Raw genomic sequence first — 18831 nt, 5'->3', positions numbered from 1 at the left:
AACAAAGCAGCAGGGCTTATGAGTGATGAAACTCTCTCTCTCTCTCTATACACACACACACACACACACACACACACACACACACTATATATACACCATAGGAAGGAGGAAAACATATATTTTTCAATGGTATCTTCACAGGTTCCTGCATGTGGTGCATAGAACAATATACTTGCTATTCTAGATCTTTCAGGACTCCTGCTGGTTTCAATATACTGAATGTGGAAAAGGTGTGACAAGTAACTATAAGAGGTTTTCACCCATCCCTATCCCTATTGCCATTTAGCTGGCCTAATGTGTTTTACAATCCAAACAGCCTTAGCCTAATCTTCCAAGTGCTGCTACAGTGGCACAGAGGTTGCTGAAGTCAACAGTGGATTTGTACAGCTGGAACACTTTAAGGATCAGCACACTATTAAGTCATTATTCTTATTAATCATTTTGGTTCCAGAAAATTGAATATTGATGGAGAGAAAGAGAGGAGGGAGGGAGAGATTACACAGTAAAATTATTCTACTGGTTTTAGGCAAAATTGTTTAGCTGTGCAGATATTCAGCCTTCAGTGCTATCTCTGAAGCAGCTCAGAAAGATGACCCAGAATGGATATCGACTAAAACAAAAACAAAAAAATTAGCGTGTTTGTTTGTGGTGGTTAGAAAATAATAGCCACCACTCTTTTCCTCTCCAAAAACAACAGGCAAATGTCTAGTTGCCACAAAGCCCAATCACTCATGCTACATTAATTTTTAAGAATCAGTGTTGTAATCTGTAGTTATGTGATACAGCAGTCATAATTGTCACAGTGAAATCATTTCCTCCCATTACTAGGGAGGTTGTTAGAGCACTATAAGCTACAGTGCTCACTGTTGACTAATAAACTATTTAGCATTTATTCAAATATTCCCTTTATTCCAATATGTTCTACTCAGGAGATGTCCTTATGGATAAAGAGCTTTACAAGGTATTTCTCCTGACTCAGATAACAGAATCCATTAATGGGAGCAGGTTTCCATTATGCAGGGCACACAACTGAATGCAACAACAAAAATCTATTAATTCGCAAGTAAAAGAAGGATGAATGTATACTGTCTGTAATGCATCTGGAGACACAAGCATTTCTCTGTAGCAGCACTTGATTGCAGAACTCCATGCCAATGGAAATTTAGACTGGTTCCAGCTCTTCTGAACTTCCAGTGGAAAGCTAAAGTGGTGTTGATCCATATGACATTTGGCCTTCGAAACTGCTATACTTTAACTTCAGAAACCTTTCTAATTCTGACATGGCCTCTACAGTTTAGGACTTGAAGATACTATCTTGTTTCTACCTTTAAAGGGGATGATATACAGTTTTCTAGACAAACTGCATAGCTTTTGCGTGAAAGCTGCACACTTTCCAACCATTGGGGGAGTGGGGGGGGGGATTCCTTATTGTCTCAAACCTACATGACGAAAAAAACGTTTCTTTGTTCTTGATATCTGCTGAGCCTTGTTCTGTCTTGAGATGGAAAGAGCATTCATTAAAGTTTGAATCCCAGATTTTAAAGGGGGATTATTGAGTGTCAATGCGAATCCTGGATAGACAAGAATCTGCAGAGTCTGGGATTTATTCTGCATGAATGTAAATAATGTGGAGATTCATTGCATAATAGAATCATATGGAAGATACAATGTGTAAATTAATGACATCAGAAGGCAAGGAAGTCAATGGAACAGAGGCAAAATCATTTGAAACGGAAATAGCGTTTTGCTGTCATATTTGTTTAATGTTAACAGCTTTTTTGTTAATTTGTCAATGTACATTGTTTGGTTTTATGTTTTATTCAATATGTTGTTTGTCATTTTAAACAAATAAAATTTATTTTAAAAAGTTATTTTTAAAAAATGTTTTTATCCATTGTGAATCACTTCAGGAGCCCTGGTGGGCTGTGAGGCAAGACAGAAATGCAACCTTGTGCAAAGAAAATATGATATTCTGTACAGAAAACACAATTTTCTACATAGAAAACATTTCTGCACAGAAAATGCTGTTTTCTGCACACACAAAAATACACAGGTGGATTTTTCACAGAAGAAATCCTGAAAAATGCAGTTTTTGAAAACTTCTTGCAGTAGGGAGAAAAATTGTGCAAATATTTGTTCTTGACTATGAAAACAAAATTTATGAAGATAAACATACTACACACAGAGGAAACTTGGGTCTTGCACAATGCCTGGCTCCCAGCATAATAATGGTTTCAGAAACAAAACCCTTGACAGAGATATCTGAAGGCTCTGTCAATTGATGCCCTCTTGCTGGTGCCATTTGACCTCTGAAGTACTGTTTGCAATCAACATGAGGCCTTCAAAATCATTTTGGAATGATAGGCCATAATAATAATAGCACAAATTATTGTGTAATTTTCTGTTTCTCATTTGTTCAGAGACTTCACATCAACATAATTTCAAGTGCATTTAATGGATTTGTCCTGAGTGAATGCATTTCCAATTCATTTAATGGAAAAGAATCAGTTACAGTTGATTACAAAATGGTCACATTTCTGAATGCATAACAAATGGTGTTGAGCTACACTCCTTATGAATGCAGGATTCTGTGCTAAAGATCGTCTTTCTACAGAGCAGTCTTTGGTAATGTTGTTCAATTTAATTAGATATAATCTTTGCAGTTTTCATTAGTTATTAACATTATGTAAAGATAAACTTAAGCATAATGAGTGCTTTCATTATCACATAATTGTTATATTAATGATTACATTATGAGCAATATAATACTGTACATATTCCTACTTTTTCACATTAGTGGGCAATTATTTCTTAAGCCTCCTGTAATAATCTGTCTGCCCACAGAGGCCAAATTATTAATACGTCTGCATTATATCCATTGCCATGGTGTGCACGTCAATACCACGGACACAGAAGGAGTTGTGAATTAATAAACTAGACAATGTTTATAACTTTAGCAAATTATAATCTGGCTACAAACAGGGAAAGAAGAATTGAATTAGGCAGATAAGCGGCTGAAACCTTCAGGATGGATTTGTGCCTGATCTGGTTTAGTTTGGCCAAATTCATACTTTTATAAATAAGGACAGGAAATATTAATGAAATCCAACATACACATAGCCATTATGTGATTACAAATGTGGCTATTTTTTTTTGTAACAAATTTGCTTTGATCATTAACACACAACAAAATCATTTTTCTTGCGTAAATCTAGCAGAATGGATAGAGGTCAGCAATGCCGGAGAACATAAATATTAATATTATACTGGAACTATTATGTGACTGGTATTTTAACTATGGCTTTATATAATCCTAACATAGCTATATATTAAATTTTCCCAACAATAGCTAATATGCTCCACTATGTTTTATTTACAGTAGCAAGGGACTCTTAACTCTGATGTTATCTGTTGTCCTAATTGTCTCAGGCCATTCATGAGCCTACTGTACAATTTGTACATGCTTGCAGTCCACATAAAACACAATAGTTACTTGAGAATAAGTCTTCCACAAAACTCTTAGCATTCTTTTAAATACAATCATTTCTTCATGAAAAGTTCATCATATACAAACCCTGAAGTGTTCTTTTCTGAGGTATGGTTGCATATTTCCAGCATAGCTCTAATCTTCACTGGAGAAGTAATGCAGTTTGACACCTTTTTAACTGCCATGGCTCCATCTGATGGAATCCTGGGATTTGTAGTTTGTTGTAGCACCACAGCTCTCTGACAGAGAAGACTAAACACCTCACAAAACTTCAGATCCCACAAATCCATAGCACTGATCCATGGCTGTTAAAGTAGTGTTACACTGCATTATTTCTGCTGTCCAGATTACACTGTAGAGTGCAAACTGGTTATGATGACCAAGGGATACCTGAATATGTGTTAGGCTATCTGAAGTAGTAGTGGACCATATACCTCCTAGCCTAGGGTTATTTAGGACCAGCCTCACCCTGGCTTAAGTTTGTGTCAGCACTGTGTCCCTGGTCTAGAGGAGACATATAAGAGGTAAACCAGATTCTTCCTTGCTCCATCCTTTCTTTTCGTTGCCACCCCCCCCCCCCTTTTTTTTAAAAAAGCTTTCTTCTATCAGTTCTGCTGGCATATTGATCTGCAGGCAGATCTCTGAAATAAGATGGCAGAAGAGAGTTCTACCAGCAGGAGTGGCATCTATCTAATCCTAAATCAGTACATCCAGCAGAGTTTTTTGAGTTAGAATTGGACTGTCCATGGGAGACCACATTTATTCAAGATTGTCCTCATCTCTCACCACCCGTACTGGATTCAGAACAGGGTACATCCTTTTGGCAGTTATTATGAGAGGTAGCAGCTGCCAAGCCTGCTGCCAAATCAAATCTCCTGTTCTTTGTTTTTCACTCCTAGCAAAGAAGGATCTGTCCTAGTCCTGATAAAACCTAACTAGGAAACAGTGTGGAAAAAACTATTTAAACACACACACACACACACACACACACACACACACAAAATGAATTTCAAAGTTTGTGGAGATCTTGCATGCATATTCTGTTACAAGGACTAGGCAATAATCACACAAAGACAATGCTATCGATAGTATTCCCATGGTCACACATTTGCTTGTTTCACACTTTTGGCCCCAGACGCATACCATTCTTTTACCCCAAGCATGGAAAAGTTAATTTTTTGGTCTTCAGCTCTCAGATTCAGTGGTAGTATATCACAATGTTTGTGGTAACCATTTTATCACAGGGTTTTCTTTGCAAGATTTTTTGGAGAGTGTTACCTTCCTCTGATGCTGACAGAGTGTGATTTGCCCAAAATTACTCAAAGGGTTTCCATGGCTGAGCAGGGATTTGAACACTGGTCTCCAGAGTTGTATTCCAACATTCAAAACATTATGCCACACTGGATCTCTCATATATATTCCCCACCAGGAAATCTACCAAGGCTGTACAAACAGGAGATTTTCAAGAATACTGCTGGCAAATTTATCTGGTTACTGGACTTTTTTCTTCAGCTAATGATTCACAGGTTCTGGAAGCCTAATCTAGGAGATATACTGGCGGGATACAGACGGGCAAAAAGGGGTGTATTCATGACGTCATGAAGGTAGAGCCTTCAGACGGGCCTTACCTGAATGCCGCCATGAACACGCCCCCCGCACGCCCCAAGCGGGAAGAAGCGGCATTAAAAAGGTGCTGCTTTTCTCCGCTTCTTTTCCGTTTGATGCGCAGCTGCGCAGCTCCGTCTGTAAGCTGCTGCACCGGTACGCCAGAATTGCTACGCCGCTAATTTAAGTTGCCCATTTAAAAGCTCCGTGTCTGCTGCGTCGCATAATGAGTCGGGATCCTGGAACATGCGCAGTTTGCAGTCAGGCTTTAATTGCAGCGTCAGCTGCCATGCAGGTGTGGAAGCTGCAACACAGCTGCAGCGCATTTTAAGACTCGTAACCCTAACCCTAACCCTAACCCTAACCCTAACCCTAGAGCAACGTGTACGCATGCGCTGCTTGGAAAGTTTGGACTTTAAAGTGAGCCCCTACACACATTCCTGTGCCATTTTCACCTAACAATAAAAACCGCTAAAACTTTAAATATTTACATATGTACAAGGGAGGTGATGGGGGATGGCAGGGGGACAGCGGTGGCAGCGGCAACAGCTGTGGCTGTGCATTGCAGATTCAGCAAGAGCGTGGGGACCAAAGGAGAGGAGGCATCCATGATGCTGGTGACACTGGCAAAGTGCAAGAGGACAAGGATGCCAACACCAGCTGATCACCAGCTGGCAGGAGACCACCATTGTTCTTGGGCAGAGCGGGGGGAAAAGTTTTAAAGGGGCTTGGGCACTTTAAATGTGCCCATAGGCTTTCTGCCGCCGCTGCTTAGCACTGCAGCTGCGTAGCTGCGCATCCGCCAGCCAGCAAAAGAAAAAAAAGCCCCGTTTTTGGCCGCCCGTGAGGAAGCTGCCTCTCTCTTTGCAGCGTCCTCCGAGGCGGCGGTTTGGAAACTGCGGGTCCGAAACGGCCCCAGGTGAGGCGTCTTCACTGCCCCCCATGTGGAAGCCCCATCTCCTGAGCCACGCCCCCGGGGTGGGTGGTCTGGAGGCTCCGTATTCAGCAGAATACACCTCCAAGACGTCTTCCCCTGCCCGTTTGTATCCCGCCACTTACAGGTTTTTCTTAAACTCTGTACATTTTCAGTAGCTTCCACTATCTATTGCATACCTCGCTAGTCTTTTCACTCTGAACAACCAAAGCTAGAAAGAGTTACATTTTGGTGTTATTACAATTCCTAGAATCTCCCAGACCTCATAGTTAGTATCCATGCTGGTTCTCTTTTGTAAACCCCAAAGGAAACCTTTTCAAACTCTTTATATGACATCCCCCCACCTAACAATACACAACTTGGTGTACAACTTGCCATACATTCTCTGGTGCTTTGAAGGTTCACTTCTGAAAGCATATGATTAACAAGTTACTACTGTACAGATACTGTACAAGCAAATCTGATATTTCTTTCCTGTCATATGGTTTTCCTTAATTTTATACACTATATTAACTAGTTTAGCTTCCTTAGACCCATTGCTTAATTATCATAATCAGTATTTCAAAATATCCTGAGTAACTAAAAAGTCAAGAGGAACTCAAGGAAGATTTAATGTGTGGCTTCACTGTAGGTCAGGTGTGGGGAAGGTGTCAGCCATGGACCACATATAGCTTCTGAACCACACTTTTTTGGACTCAAAGCCTCTCAATGGTTCCCAGAGCCAACAATCACTCAAAATGTTTGAGTGAAAATTTTAGGTAACATTTATTTATTTGTGTGCTTCTTTGATTTGTATGCTACCTTTCCCCCAGCTTGGACCAATGGCCTGAAAACACCAACAATAAAACAGTACAATTTAAAAACACAATTAAAACACCATATTAATATGACAATTAAAAATGTAAAATCCTTAAAATACTAAGTTAAAAATATAAAACATTTAAAAATATACCAAATGTTTGAAAACATTTGAAAAGTTCTTACAACACATACACACACACACACGTTCTAAAAATAGTATTTGCTTTGCTCCTAATTGTTTAATAACAACAAAATTTATTTACAATATAATCCTATGCATATTAACTCTGAAATAAATCCCACCTTGTTTAAAGAGTCTGACTCACATGGAAGTATGCATGTAAGATGGATGGATAAGATTGTTATAAGATGGTTAAGAAAAAGTTACATAAGATTATTTGTTTTATTTTAATTAAGTACCAAAAGATCATATTTTTCATAATATCATCTATGCTTTTATGAGCATGTAAACAGAATTCCACTTACCTTATAAATATGAATGTTCATACTTATTAAGAACAACTTTTTAAAGAAATGTAAATGTACCTAATAATGCATATCTGATCCATTGTTGGGCTAAGCTAATCCCTGAAAGCCTCCCCAGCCTTGACACAATCAGCCATGTTGCTGGTATCCAGGATAGGGCTTAAGTGTTTTATAATGAAAAATCTATTTATTTCATTAACATTTTGTGCTTTATAGCCTTTGTTTTTTCAACCAATAAAGAACTCTTAACTGACAATGAGACTATTAGTCATTCTGTGAATGAAGATGGACAAATCCATTAACCTTTTCTGAAGGAAACACTACAAAAAGAAAAAGCAGGCCTGGCCAATGAATAGCCCAGGGAATGCTCAAATAAAGATGTGGGGATACCTTCAATTGACATTGTAGAACATGGCCAAGTTATGAAATAATGGGAATAATAGAATCAATCAATCAAAATCTCTCTCTCTCTCTCTCTCTCTCTCACACACACACACACACACACACGTACACTGTCTGAAACAGTCTAGTTTGGAATACACACTTATACAGTATACAAGTCCAGAGCATGGAAGTTAATTCCAGAAAGTGATTAGTTATTATTTCATGGTCCCGTCAAAGTAGCAAAGCACAGTTTTTAAAAGTAACTGCTTAGTTCCCTGTTTTTCAAAGGTAATGGAAATAGTTCTGTTTTAGTTACTTAGAAAGCCATCTAAATGCTACAAGCGGCTTGCCTATTAGTATAAAAATATTCTGATCACATCCATCTTGTCATTACCTAAAACATTCACAACACAGCATGAGGCAGAACGTGATCCATGCAGTATTTCCCATGCAGTGACTCCACATGCTCATAACTTTAAAAGTATAAAGGCTGCAGTTGCCATAACTATACAGTTACGGCACAAAACAAGTGAAATTGCCCATCTTTAAGTTACACTCATAATTTAAATACAGTTAGGCCAATGCTACTGGAGAAAGGGTAGCAACTTATTTTTAATAAGTTACTTCCAGGCTGTGATGTTCTATTTAGGCATTCTTGAGCTGCAAGGCCATCTGCATCAATCTCATCTCCTTGACACCACCCTTCTTGCCTTCAGTAGGAATGTCCAGAAGGAGAATGTGTTTTTGGCTATCACTGGAGATCCTAACCATACAGAATTTCCAAAAGGGTAACAACATTCATCTAAATCTCCCTTCAGACTTCCGCACTCAGTGAAGACAGACTGAAAGTATGAAGGAGGTGAAGCTGGCAGGTCCCTCTACAGACAATTTTTCAAAACACCAGAATCGGGATATTAGGTTATGGATATTTCCTCAAGTCTTCTGCCATCTAAAACCAATATGAAATTATTCTGTTTCCAAAAGGATCCATAGGCTAATTTGTGTGCACAGTTGATACCAAATCAATTTTATTGTTGTTTCTGCTGTGGGAAGTAAGAGAAAGCAGTTTGTCATTGTTAGCACTCCAAATGGCATTTAAGATCATCTCTTCTTCATTAGATCTATATTTGTTCCATGAACATTTCTTATCATGTATACATGGGAAGAGAGTACCACTGATCCTGGTTTTTAGCATTCTGCTGATCTTTGTCAGCATTTTTTAAAATGTTCATGGCCCTGTATTATTATGTGGTTCGGCTGCTGAAACATCTGATTTTAAAACAGGATTTCTCCATGTTTCTACAGGAAGCTTTTTTTTCCCATCAGGGTCTGAGAAGCTCTCATGCAAACAATTTCAAAGTTTAAGACAGGGATGATCATTTTCTCATGTAGCCCTCAAGCTAATTTCAAAAGCCCTCTACAAGTTCAGGCCTCTCCAAGAGCAACTGGCACAGACTTGGAGGAACACACTGTTGCCCGCCAAAAGCTTTACTTCAAAGAGTCTTTCCTTGGAGCATGTCACTGTGATATAGCCACAGAAACCAACATTGCTACTAGGGCATAGGACAAAGCATTTGGTGGTCTGTTTGGAGAGGCTGATGGCCTAGTGCCTCATTTTGAATACTCCTCAGAGTGAGGTGTTGAGTTGGCTGCTCTAGAAAGCATCTGGCACACAGGAAAGTGGGCAGTGGAATTTTTCAGAGGGCCCACATACATAATACCTCACTCTTAGGTTGTAATCAGACTGGTCACCTCTCCAAAGCACTGTAATGGGTCTTCTCTTCTGCAGCATTTGATACAGTGAGAAAGCATCTAACTGAATTGGTCTTAGGCAACAACAAGTGGTGGACAGAGGTCAGGCATGCACGGTGTCCCACCCTCCTGATCTGTGCCCAAGAAGACTGGAACTGACCTTACAAATCATATGCTGAACCTTGATATCTTTATATATAGCTGTGTGATACTGTTTTTTTTATTATGTTACTAGCATTTTGAAACGGCCCTTGGGCTACTCAATAAATTGTTGTTGTTGTTGTTGTTGTTGATATCTATCTATGATGGAAGAAATTCAACAGACCACAGTGAAAGAGCTTCACTGCTAGGTACAAAACACTAACCCAGAATTTGGTTGTCAATATATGATTTACCATTAGGTTCCCAAAGTGTCACAAGCAGATTCAATAGATCACACTGAAGAAACCTAGGATATAAATATAATAAAGTAGATAGATGGAAGAAAGTGATCCATTTGCATCAGCCTTGTTTTCACAAATTGCCAGAGTCACAAGTGACACTGACTCCAAAAAGAAGTGTCACATGGTACTGAATCCCAATAAGGTTACTTTGGATGAAGCAGTTATATGTCCTGGAATACTTTATTCAATGCCAATACATGTACTATCATGGCAACAAATCAATTACACTAATGAAGTAGACCAAAATAGTAAGTTCATCCATCCAAATCCTTAAATCCTGACATAGAAGTCAGTGTGCAGCAAGATACAGCTCCCTGTCTCCAATGATAAAACATCTCTTTCAAAACCAAATAGGCTGCACCATCTGTTACACATGTTGATGAGACTAAGTACCTGCAGTATGAAGCTCAAAACCAATTTGTTGCTTGGGGGCTGTATAAGACACTAAACATCTTTCAACTTAGATTATTTGTTCTGTGGATTTCTATGTTCATTTTGTCCATTTATGTGGCCTTATGTCTTATACATAATACTAATTTAAATACATAGTCTTGTCAGTCTGAAAAATCAGTATGCAAAGGGTTCTTGTAGCAATTAATTTGCCACTTATTTAGAGTGGCAAAAAGCCACCCTTGCTACAGCGATGGCAGCTTTTCGCTGATTCTTTGGTGCAGTGCATCTAAATGCTACATCAAAGAAATGGCGTGACACCACCCACCATGGGGTCAGGCGTGCCAGCATTGGGGAGGCTTTGGGGCGGCCAGCTTGTGGTCGCCACGCCCCCACTTCAGCCCAATGCCGGCATTTAGTGCCAGTCTGTTTAGCCCCTAACTTTCCTCTCTACCCCATGGATCTGAGGCAGTAGACTCAAGGCTATGAAAGCTCATGCTATCAAATTTTCTCTTTCAGTTAGTCTCAAAGGTGCTATCCCTTTGAATAGATAATACTAATTGTTTATATACAAATAGTATCTATCTTGGATTATCTTGATCCCAGCAGCAAGAAACTTTACTTATATCCCTGGGAAACTGGCAGCATGCTATAAATGACAACACTGAAAGTTAATTCAAGGAAGAGACAGAAGTATCATGGGGAATGGAGAGACTGTTGCTGCTATATGAGAATTTTAGCCATGTAAAAATCACAAGTAAATGATGATATACAACTAATCTCAGCATTTCTATCGTGAATAGTTGCTTGAACCAGAAATGGTGTCATAAATAAACTTGAATGTCCTAAGTGGAACAAGTAGTTTATTTTTGAGAAGGATGAGGATGAGGACAAGAAGACTGAAATTGTATGGATAGAGCTCTGACAAGTCTGGAACTGATACTAATTAGACTATCTGAACGAACAGTATCAACCTTATTTAGAAGTCAGTTTACCAACCAATCAACCAACAACTCATCAAAACCCATTCTCTGCTATGCAATTTTCCATCAAAGATTTACTGTACTAAAAAAGTTCCATTTCATTTAAAGTTTCTTTGCTTTTGACTTTGGGTTTCAGAAGAGTTACCAGACAGCACCAAGATAAAAAGAGCTTCCTTAGATTAAGAGTCTGTCCCTATTGTATTTTCCAACATACAAGCAGAGAACAGAGTGGGGTTATGCCAGTAATCGTCATCCTGATGTGATGTACTCTACTGGACCCCTGCCTCTCTCAGCAACACATTTGCTGGAGCATGTGTAATGGAAAGATCAAAAAACTTGGATTGGGTTTCTGGATTGCATGGAGAGCCTGTGCCTAACTAACAAAAAATCTTTAAATTTTCTTAGAAGACATTCTGGCAAATGCATGTGCACTAATAGGGTGAGGGGCCAGTGAGATGTGAGCTGTCAGTTGTGTCACTGAACCATATCTAATCTGTCTGTTGTTCTGACTTATGTTGACCCTGTCACAGGTTTTCCTGGAAAGGTTTATTCAGAGGAGTTTGCCATTGCCTTCCCCTGTGTCTAAGACTGTGTGACTTGTCCAAGATCATGCAGTGGGCTTTATGGCTGAGCAGGGAATTGAACCGTGGTCTTCAATGCTGAAGTTCAACTACGCCACAATGGCTCTCATATCTAATCTAATCTAAACAGATCTGTTCTAAACGATTCTATTCTCCTCAATCTGCATGTGGACGTTGACATACAGAAGGTCATAAAGTTCTGTTACCTATTTATCTCCACATTCTGCACCCTTTTCTTGCTATGTTGATCAAATTAATGCTTTCCTTTCAGTTTTCCATTTGTTTCCGCTCTTATCCATCCTTGTGTTGCCAGCAAATTCTTGGAAATTTTCAGCTATGACCCAAGGAGTTCAACTGGCCACAACGCAGCACCAATAATTAATTTTGCATGCTGAGACTTTCATTGCTAAGAGTTGTAGTAAACTAGTATTGTACTAAATTGTTGGTGCAAATGCCATTTATGAATTATGTTCCCAGTTGGCATCCCCAATAGACCGCTTTGATAAAGCTTTTAGAAGACCAATCTAACTACTGCACTGCCAACATGGTGTTTCCCACCTGTTATATTTACTATACAGAAACAGAACTAAGTCCTTTTGCATAATATGACATTCTGAGTACAAGTACAGTATCTTCAGCCACATGTGTTGATTACAGACTTGGAAGTGATTTGCTACAACTAAACTGAGGACTGCTGCAATAACTGAATATAGGTTCACTAGACAAGGTACTGGTCCTGACAGCAGTCTTTGCATTAGGGATGTCACAATGTGGTACCATTATATGTTGTTAATTTATAACGTGCAGGATAAACAGTAAGTGGGCTTTGCAAGCTGTCTCAGATGAAGCTGACAGAGAGTAGCACTGCTTGATGCTCATTTCTTTCAGGACTTCTATGAAAGTGACTTTTGTTTTTGTTTTTAAAGGGCAAATGGTTTTCAAATGGAGCCTTGCAACTGAGCCACTCCCTTTCTTTGCCTCACCTTCACATAAGACTGTGGTGCATGGGAGCATTGATCTCTTTGCTCCTAACCTTCATTAATTTTACACATCCCTGAGGGTGGAGCAAGCTTTGATGCCAGCTAATTAAATGCTATTTAGAGTTCCTCTCTGCATTTTATCAGACCAGCATGAACTATTTTTGTTTTAATGGAATCCACAAAGTTTCCCCCCCTTCAGCTATTGCTAATTAAATGATGTTGTAAGGGTTTTTTTTTATTATTATGCTTTTAAACATCAAGGAAATTGTGTGGTACATTGGAGTTCAGGTAAACATACACAAACATAGGCAGCAAAATCCTTTTCACATTTGGTTATTGGTTGGCATCCCTTCAAATATAGCTTAAATTCTCCTTTCATCTAACTCTGTGTACATAATACAGCTCCAAAAAGTGCTAATGAAGTATGGGAAGGAGCTGTCAGCTTTAGAGTACCTCCAGGATCATACAAACTGAAAGGCATTTGTATGAAAGAGCGAGTGTCTGCCAAAGTGTATTATTTATGCACAACAATTATTCAGAAAGGAGGAGAGTTCACACTGCCTTAAACACATAAGTACTTCACTAATGAAGGTCTCTAGAAAGAACAAACCAGCCTTCTCATTCCCACTGTTAGGGTGTCAGGAACAATCAATAGATTCTAGCAGCCCATTTTAGAAGATATTTTGTGCTCAGATAAGAAAACCACGGGTTTTGTTTGGGAACTGGAGAGGCTGATGGTCATTAGCTCCTTCATAGACCCAGACTTTGACTGTCATCAGCTAATGTTCATGCCTTAATTTTAAAAGCAAGATCTCCTTGCATCACTGTAATTGCTATAACATATGCCTATTAACTATTCATCACCAACAGACAGTGCAGAATATAGATACTCTGGAAATGGGAATATTTAATTTCTCAAGTTCACCTAACATCAGACTGTCACAGAGGCTTGACAAGCTAGAAATCTGTTCAACTACTGCCATACATTGACAGTACATAGCATATGCACAGATAATATTTTGAGGAATAAACTCTCCCACAATATATATTTTCAATTCTAACTGTATATTTTTGCACTATTTGAGTGGCATTTGGCTTCTCTCTAACCTCTTTTGCTGCTAAAAAGAGAACACTGTTTAAATCAACAGTAGAGGGAAAAGTTGCTATTTCTCCAAGGGATTAGTAGAGTATTTGGCTTAAATAACAAAGTAAAAGATATGGAGAGATAGAAACAGGGAGACTGAACAAATGTCTAATAGTTTGGTCTGGCGCACATGGCTGTTTCTCTCACATATGGAGCTCAGTTACTCTTTGATAGCTCATCCAATGGCTCAGGTACAGAACACCTATCACTGTCATACTCAGGTCCCTTGGTGGAGTGGGAACTGGAAGTGTAACATATGGAATGGAGTGATAGATTTAACATGACCTAGTGAACAACACTGTCTTGGATTTCATCTCACAATTGCCACAACTCACCATGTGACCAATATTAAATTGCTATACCAACCCTCAATTCCCAGTCCTTAAATAGGGAGGTTGTTGACCAACATCAGAGGTATTGTAAGAAATATGATTACTGAATCCTAATGCTGTTTTTCTACTTTAGCCGTAACATGGCTAAAAGAGATAGCTGAATGCTAAGGAGAACTAGAACTATTTGCTGCAATGCCTGAATGCTCCAAAACTATATTAATTTTAGTAAGGCAGAACTTTTACACAGTTGTGCAAGAGTTTCCAGTCTTTCTTATGTAATAAAGAGCTTAAGAACTGGGAATTTAAATCTTTGCTTACTTCATTCTCAGATGCAAGAATGAATAATTAAAAAAATATATATATTCAAATTTGGATAGATTTTATTTCAAATGTTTTTGCCTTTTTCATATATATTTTTACTTTTTTGTGAATAATTCACAATTATGAAGAAAAAATAAATAGAAATACAATGGGAAGAAATGCTTGCACAGCCAGCAAGTTGAAAATGTGTTTGTTTTGTGTATTGCCTTTTGTTCAACCAGCACAGCTGTAATAGCCTACTTTGGTCATCTGTGTCACTGAAATATGTTTTTCTTCCTTGTGTAAAATGTCATCTTAATCAACAAATAACTGAGCTAAAATACATCACCCTGTGCTGAAATGGCTTCAGGTAACCAACTCATGTTGGGATCCAAGCCAACAAAAATGGATGGAACATATGGTAATGGAGGTGGGTTAAATGGTGCTTGGCTGATGCCTGATCAAGTGCTCACAGCAGTCAAAAGCCTATAATGATCAATTTAAAAAGTGAATCTTGGGCATTCACTTTATAGTGACACATATAACTCAGACATACAACAAGACCATCTCTGATTTCCTCTTCAGCATTAATTTTCACTTTGCAAATCAGGACTTACCTATCTCTTCCTGTTTCCTTTTTAAAGACTTCATCACAGTAACTCATGCGCTTTTCTGTGGTGACATAGATTTTGGCTTCAGGATAGCTGTCCACAGCCTTCTTCAGCATGTTGTACACAATGCCACTGCCATCTTTCCTCATGTTTCGAAAAGGTCCCCAGATGACATAGATTGTGTTGTTGGTTTCCTTGAAAAAATATTCAGGATTCTTCAGCAGAAGGGGGACACTAGTATGGGAAACAACTCTTACTGTTGTCTGCTTCCCAACATCGTCTTCATAGCCCTTGGTGGGAGCATTGTTCATCCTCCATATACAGGACGACTGGTCAATTTCATATCCTACTTTCTGCTTGGTCATCTGTCCTGAATTTGAAATAATGGCACAGAGGTCACAGTCCAGTTGTAGAGGCTATGGAGAACAAAAGAAGATAACAAAAATAAGAGGCCATACTTTCCCCATAAGCTGATTAACCAACATCAGCAAGTGATATGGAAGCTCAACCGTGATCCAAGAGATAGCTATCTCAATAACCTATGCAGGTGAGCTTGCCTGTGACTGAAAAGGTACCAGACCCAGAAGGATTAAGGAGCATCATGCACAAAAATTCCAGGATGCTTTGGTGACTGCCATTTCTACTTCCTCTTTATGGACCTTATAAAGGGACCTCACTGCTACAACCACTGGATGCTAGAAGATAATGAATGAAAAAGAAACCTATTAACAAATTTTGGTAGTGTTGAGAGGATGTGCTGTTCTACCACAGGCAACAAAATTAATTGACCCAGAGCAGCAGTAGCAGCAGCACAGGAGAGGTAGGAGTCTGTCTTGCTGAGAATTAACTTTTTGATTCTGCTGCATAATAACTATTAATCAGACACCAGCTCTTGGCCCTTGTAGTTAAGCATTGTTGTTATTGTTTTTGTCATTGTTCTACAGTCTTTATGTGTTTTATTGTAAAAACTCAATAAAAAATTTAATTAGGAAAAATGTGGTAGTGGAGGCAAGGGCATCACTGGTAGGGTGTGGACCATACCAGGGGAGGCGTGACACCACTTCTCCCCAAACATCTGCCTTTTTCAGAACTGGACTATGACATTTGCCTATATCCATTTAAAATGATGAAGAGATGATGTGAATGGGGTGAGGCTCAGTGGAAAAAGAAAGGAGAAGACCTATGGTTTTTAAAAAGTAAATTATAAAATTTAAAAAAATATATTTTAAAATGTTCTTTAAAAACATTACATCTTACCAAATTTCCACTTTAACCACATGAAACTATGTATATGAAAGCACAGTTAGGCTGTGCATATGATATTGTAGTTTAAAGGTACAATTTTAATTTTGCTAGTTGTTTATGTCACAAGTATTGCCATTACATTCAGTAATATGTGGGAATTATGTTTTATGAATAACATTAGTACAAAAACCATTACTAAGGATTATGTATGGTGTGGTATGAGAGGAGGTCAATGGAGTGTGTGTATGCGTGTGATACCATGAGTTACCCACTTTTTTTTCAATCTGAAAGTCAAGGTCGGTTAATATTAGATGCAGAAAAAAAGAAAATGTGATTGTTAAAGTGCTTAATAACACAGGAAAAGGGGATTGGCTATTTGAATAATCATTATCTAAGAACTCCTAATTACATTTTTTGATAACACATTCATAAATAGATGTGGTCTATTATTGGTTTTGGGTGTATTGTTGAGCACTACACTTAGTAATTAATGGGGCCTTAGTAATTTGCTTCTACGTTCCCATGTGTGTCCCTGTATAGGCACAAACCTATTGCAAGCATCATACATCCCAGATCAATGGTTGTGTAGCCTTGACACTTTTTGTTGTATTTTCTCTTTATTGGACAATAATTAATTCACCTGGGGAAAATAAGTGCATATTATCATAAAGGTGTACACAAGAGTTAAACTAGAAACACTCAAGCAATTACTAAATCAATTTTATGGCAATTTATCTGTCCTACATGCAGCCAAGAAGAAATAGAGATGGACTTCAGACCATATATCATTAAATGAATACTTGGCATCAGCATTTAAGTGATGAGCATCAAAGTGGTGATCCCATTTGGCAAATAGAAACCTTAGAGGTGTATTCATAAATAAGGTCTTTAATTTCATATTCTGAAGTCTTCAATGACAGTCTGCTTTTATGGAACTGCTGTCATGTACTGCACTGCTCATATGCAGCACTCTTTCTCCATGCAACACACATTAATAGTGAGAAAGGGCTCAGATGAACCATTGTAGGGTTATAAATCTAAATGAATAAATAAATGGAATAAGCTTACTAAACATCAGGTCATAAATGGGGTACATTAATTCATGCAGTCAGACATCCTTAACTAGATTCACAATTTCAGAACAATCCCATTGACATAGGTAGTGCCATACTGGGGATTGCACACTTAGGAGCTTGTCAAAGGCATCACACAGCTACTCTGTGACAACAAAAGATGACAGCATAACTGAGGAAACCATTAAGTCAAACCTCCAACAAACAAGCCTGGAAAGGGCTAAATAACAATACTGAGAGTAGATCCAGTTACATGTAACAAACCTTTGAGACAGGAAAATCGTGTCTAGAAGGCTTCTAAAACACTGGGATTATCAACAGTAAAGATGCAGACTAAACTGATTGGTATTGCAATAGCTGTTCTTCAAAAATAGATTTCTTCCTTTTATCTGGTTAAAGATGTTTGACCCTAAACCATGAACAAATATCAATTCTATTTGTTCAGACAGTGAGCAATCTTTTTAATTTGTTGCATGTTTTGGGAAGAAGGGTTGATCCCTAGATGATTTAAATGAATAAGACTGGTTTACTACTTAGGTGCAGAAAATGGTAAAGTTACATAAAATCTAAAAATATTTATGGCCTTGGGACAGATTTTATTAGTTGTGTCTAGGGATGTGGAAGAATTTAATTTGGCCTACATTTAAAATAGAACCTATAATATGCATTCTAAGACTACTATGTCTACACCTTTATTTTTTACTAAGCTGATATGGTGTACAAACAGAATTGAGTCCCTAGTCCCTAGCCCCTAGCTACATCATGGTGATTTCCCCTCACATTATTAAAAACAGACAATGAATTCATTTTGTTTCGACCCACTGTTAAAAAACAAAAAACTTGTAACTGATGCTGAAAAGGGCACAACTCAAAGCAAACAGAGCCATCAGAGCAAATAATCACAAAGGACATACCTACTGTATATACTCGACTATAAGTCGACCTCATGTATAAGTCGAGGGCTGGTTTTGAGGCCAAAGTTATGGATTTTGATATGACGTATGGGTAAGTTGAGGGTAAAAGCTAGGGGCAAGTAACAGAGGATGAAAAGAATGAAGCAAAGGAAAACGAAACCAAAGAATTTACAAAATTCCAGCAGGCATAACTGTTTGAACTCACACTAAAGGCTACATGGATGAGAGAGTAGAAGGGGAGTCAGTGCTTCCAGGACATATTACATTCCTGACTTTCACCTTTTTTAAAAAAATGAGAGTTAAAATAAAGTACTTACATTGACCCATTGACTCAGGTTTTGGGGGTCAATTTTTTGACTAAATTTTTTAGACGTATACATGAGTAT

General features: G+C 38.3%; 1 protein-coding gene across 1 annotated transcript in view; it reads right to left on the bottom strand.

Moving 5' to 3' along the window:
• The window catches only part of ST6GALNAC3 (ST6 N-acetylgalactosaminide alpha-2,6-sialyltransferase 3), a 374855-nt gene that overhangs the window by 121911 nt on the left and 234113 nt on the right, over positions 1–18831 (bottom strand). Inside the window, exon 3 of the mRNA XM_089518696.1 lies at positions 15220–15629. Coding sequence (XP_089374822.1) covers positions 15220–15629 — 410 coding nt within the window. The remainder of the gene's footprint in view (positions 1–15219; positions 15630–18831) is intronic.

The sequence above is a fragment of the Sceloporus occidentalis genome, unplaced genomic scaffold (assembly GCF_023333645.1).
Source record: "Sceloporus occidentalis isolate IW3139 unplaced genomic scaffold, rSceOcc1.0.p SCAF_3, whole genome shotgun sequence".
Taxonomy (NCBI): Eukaryota; Metazoa; Chordata; class Lepidosauria; order Squamata; family Phrynosomatidae; genus Sceloporus; species Sceloporus occidentalis.
Note: the sequence above shows the minus strand (reverse complement) of the source record. Positions and strands in the feature narration are given on the sequence as shown.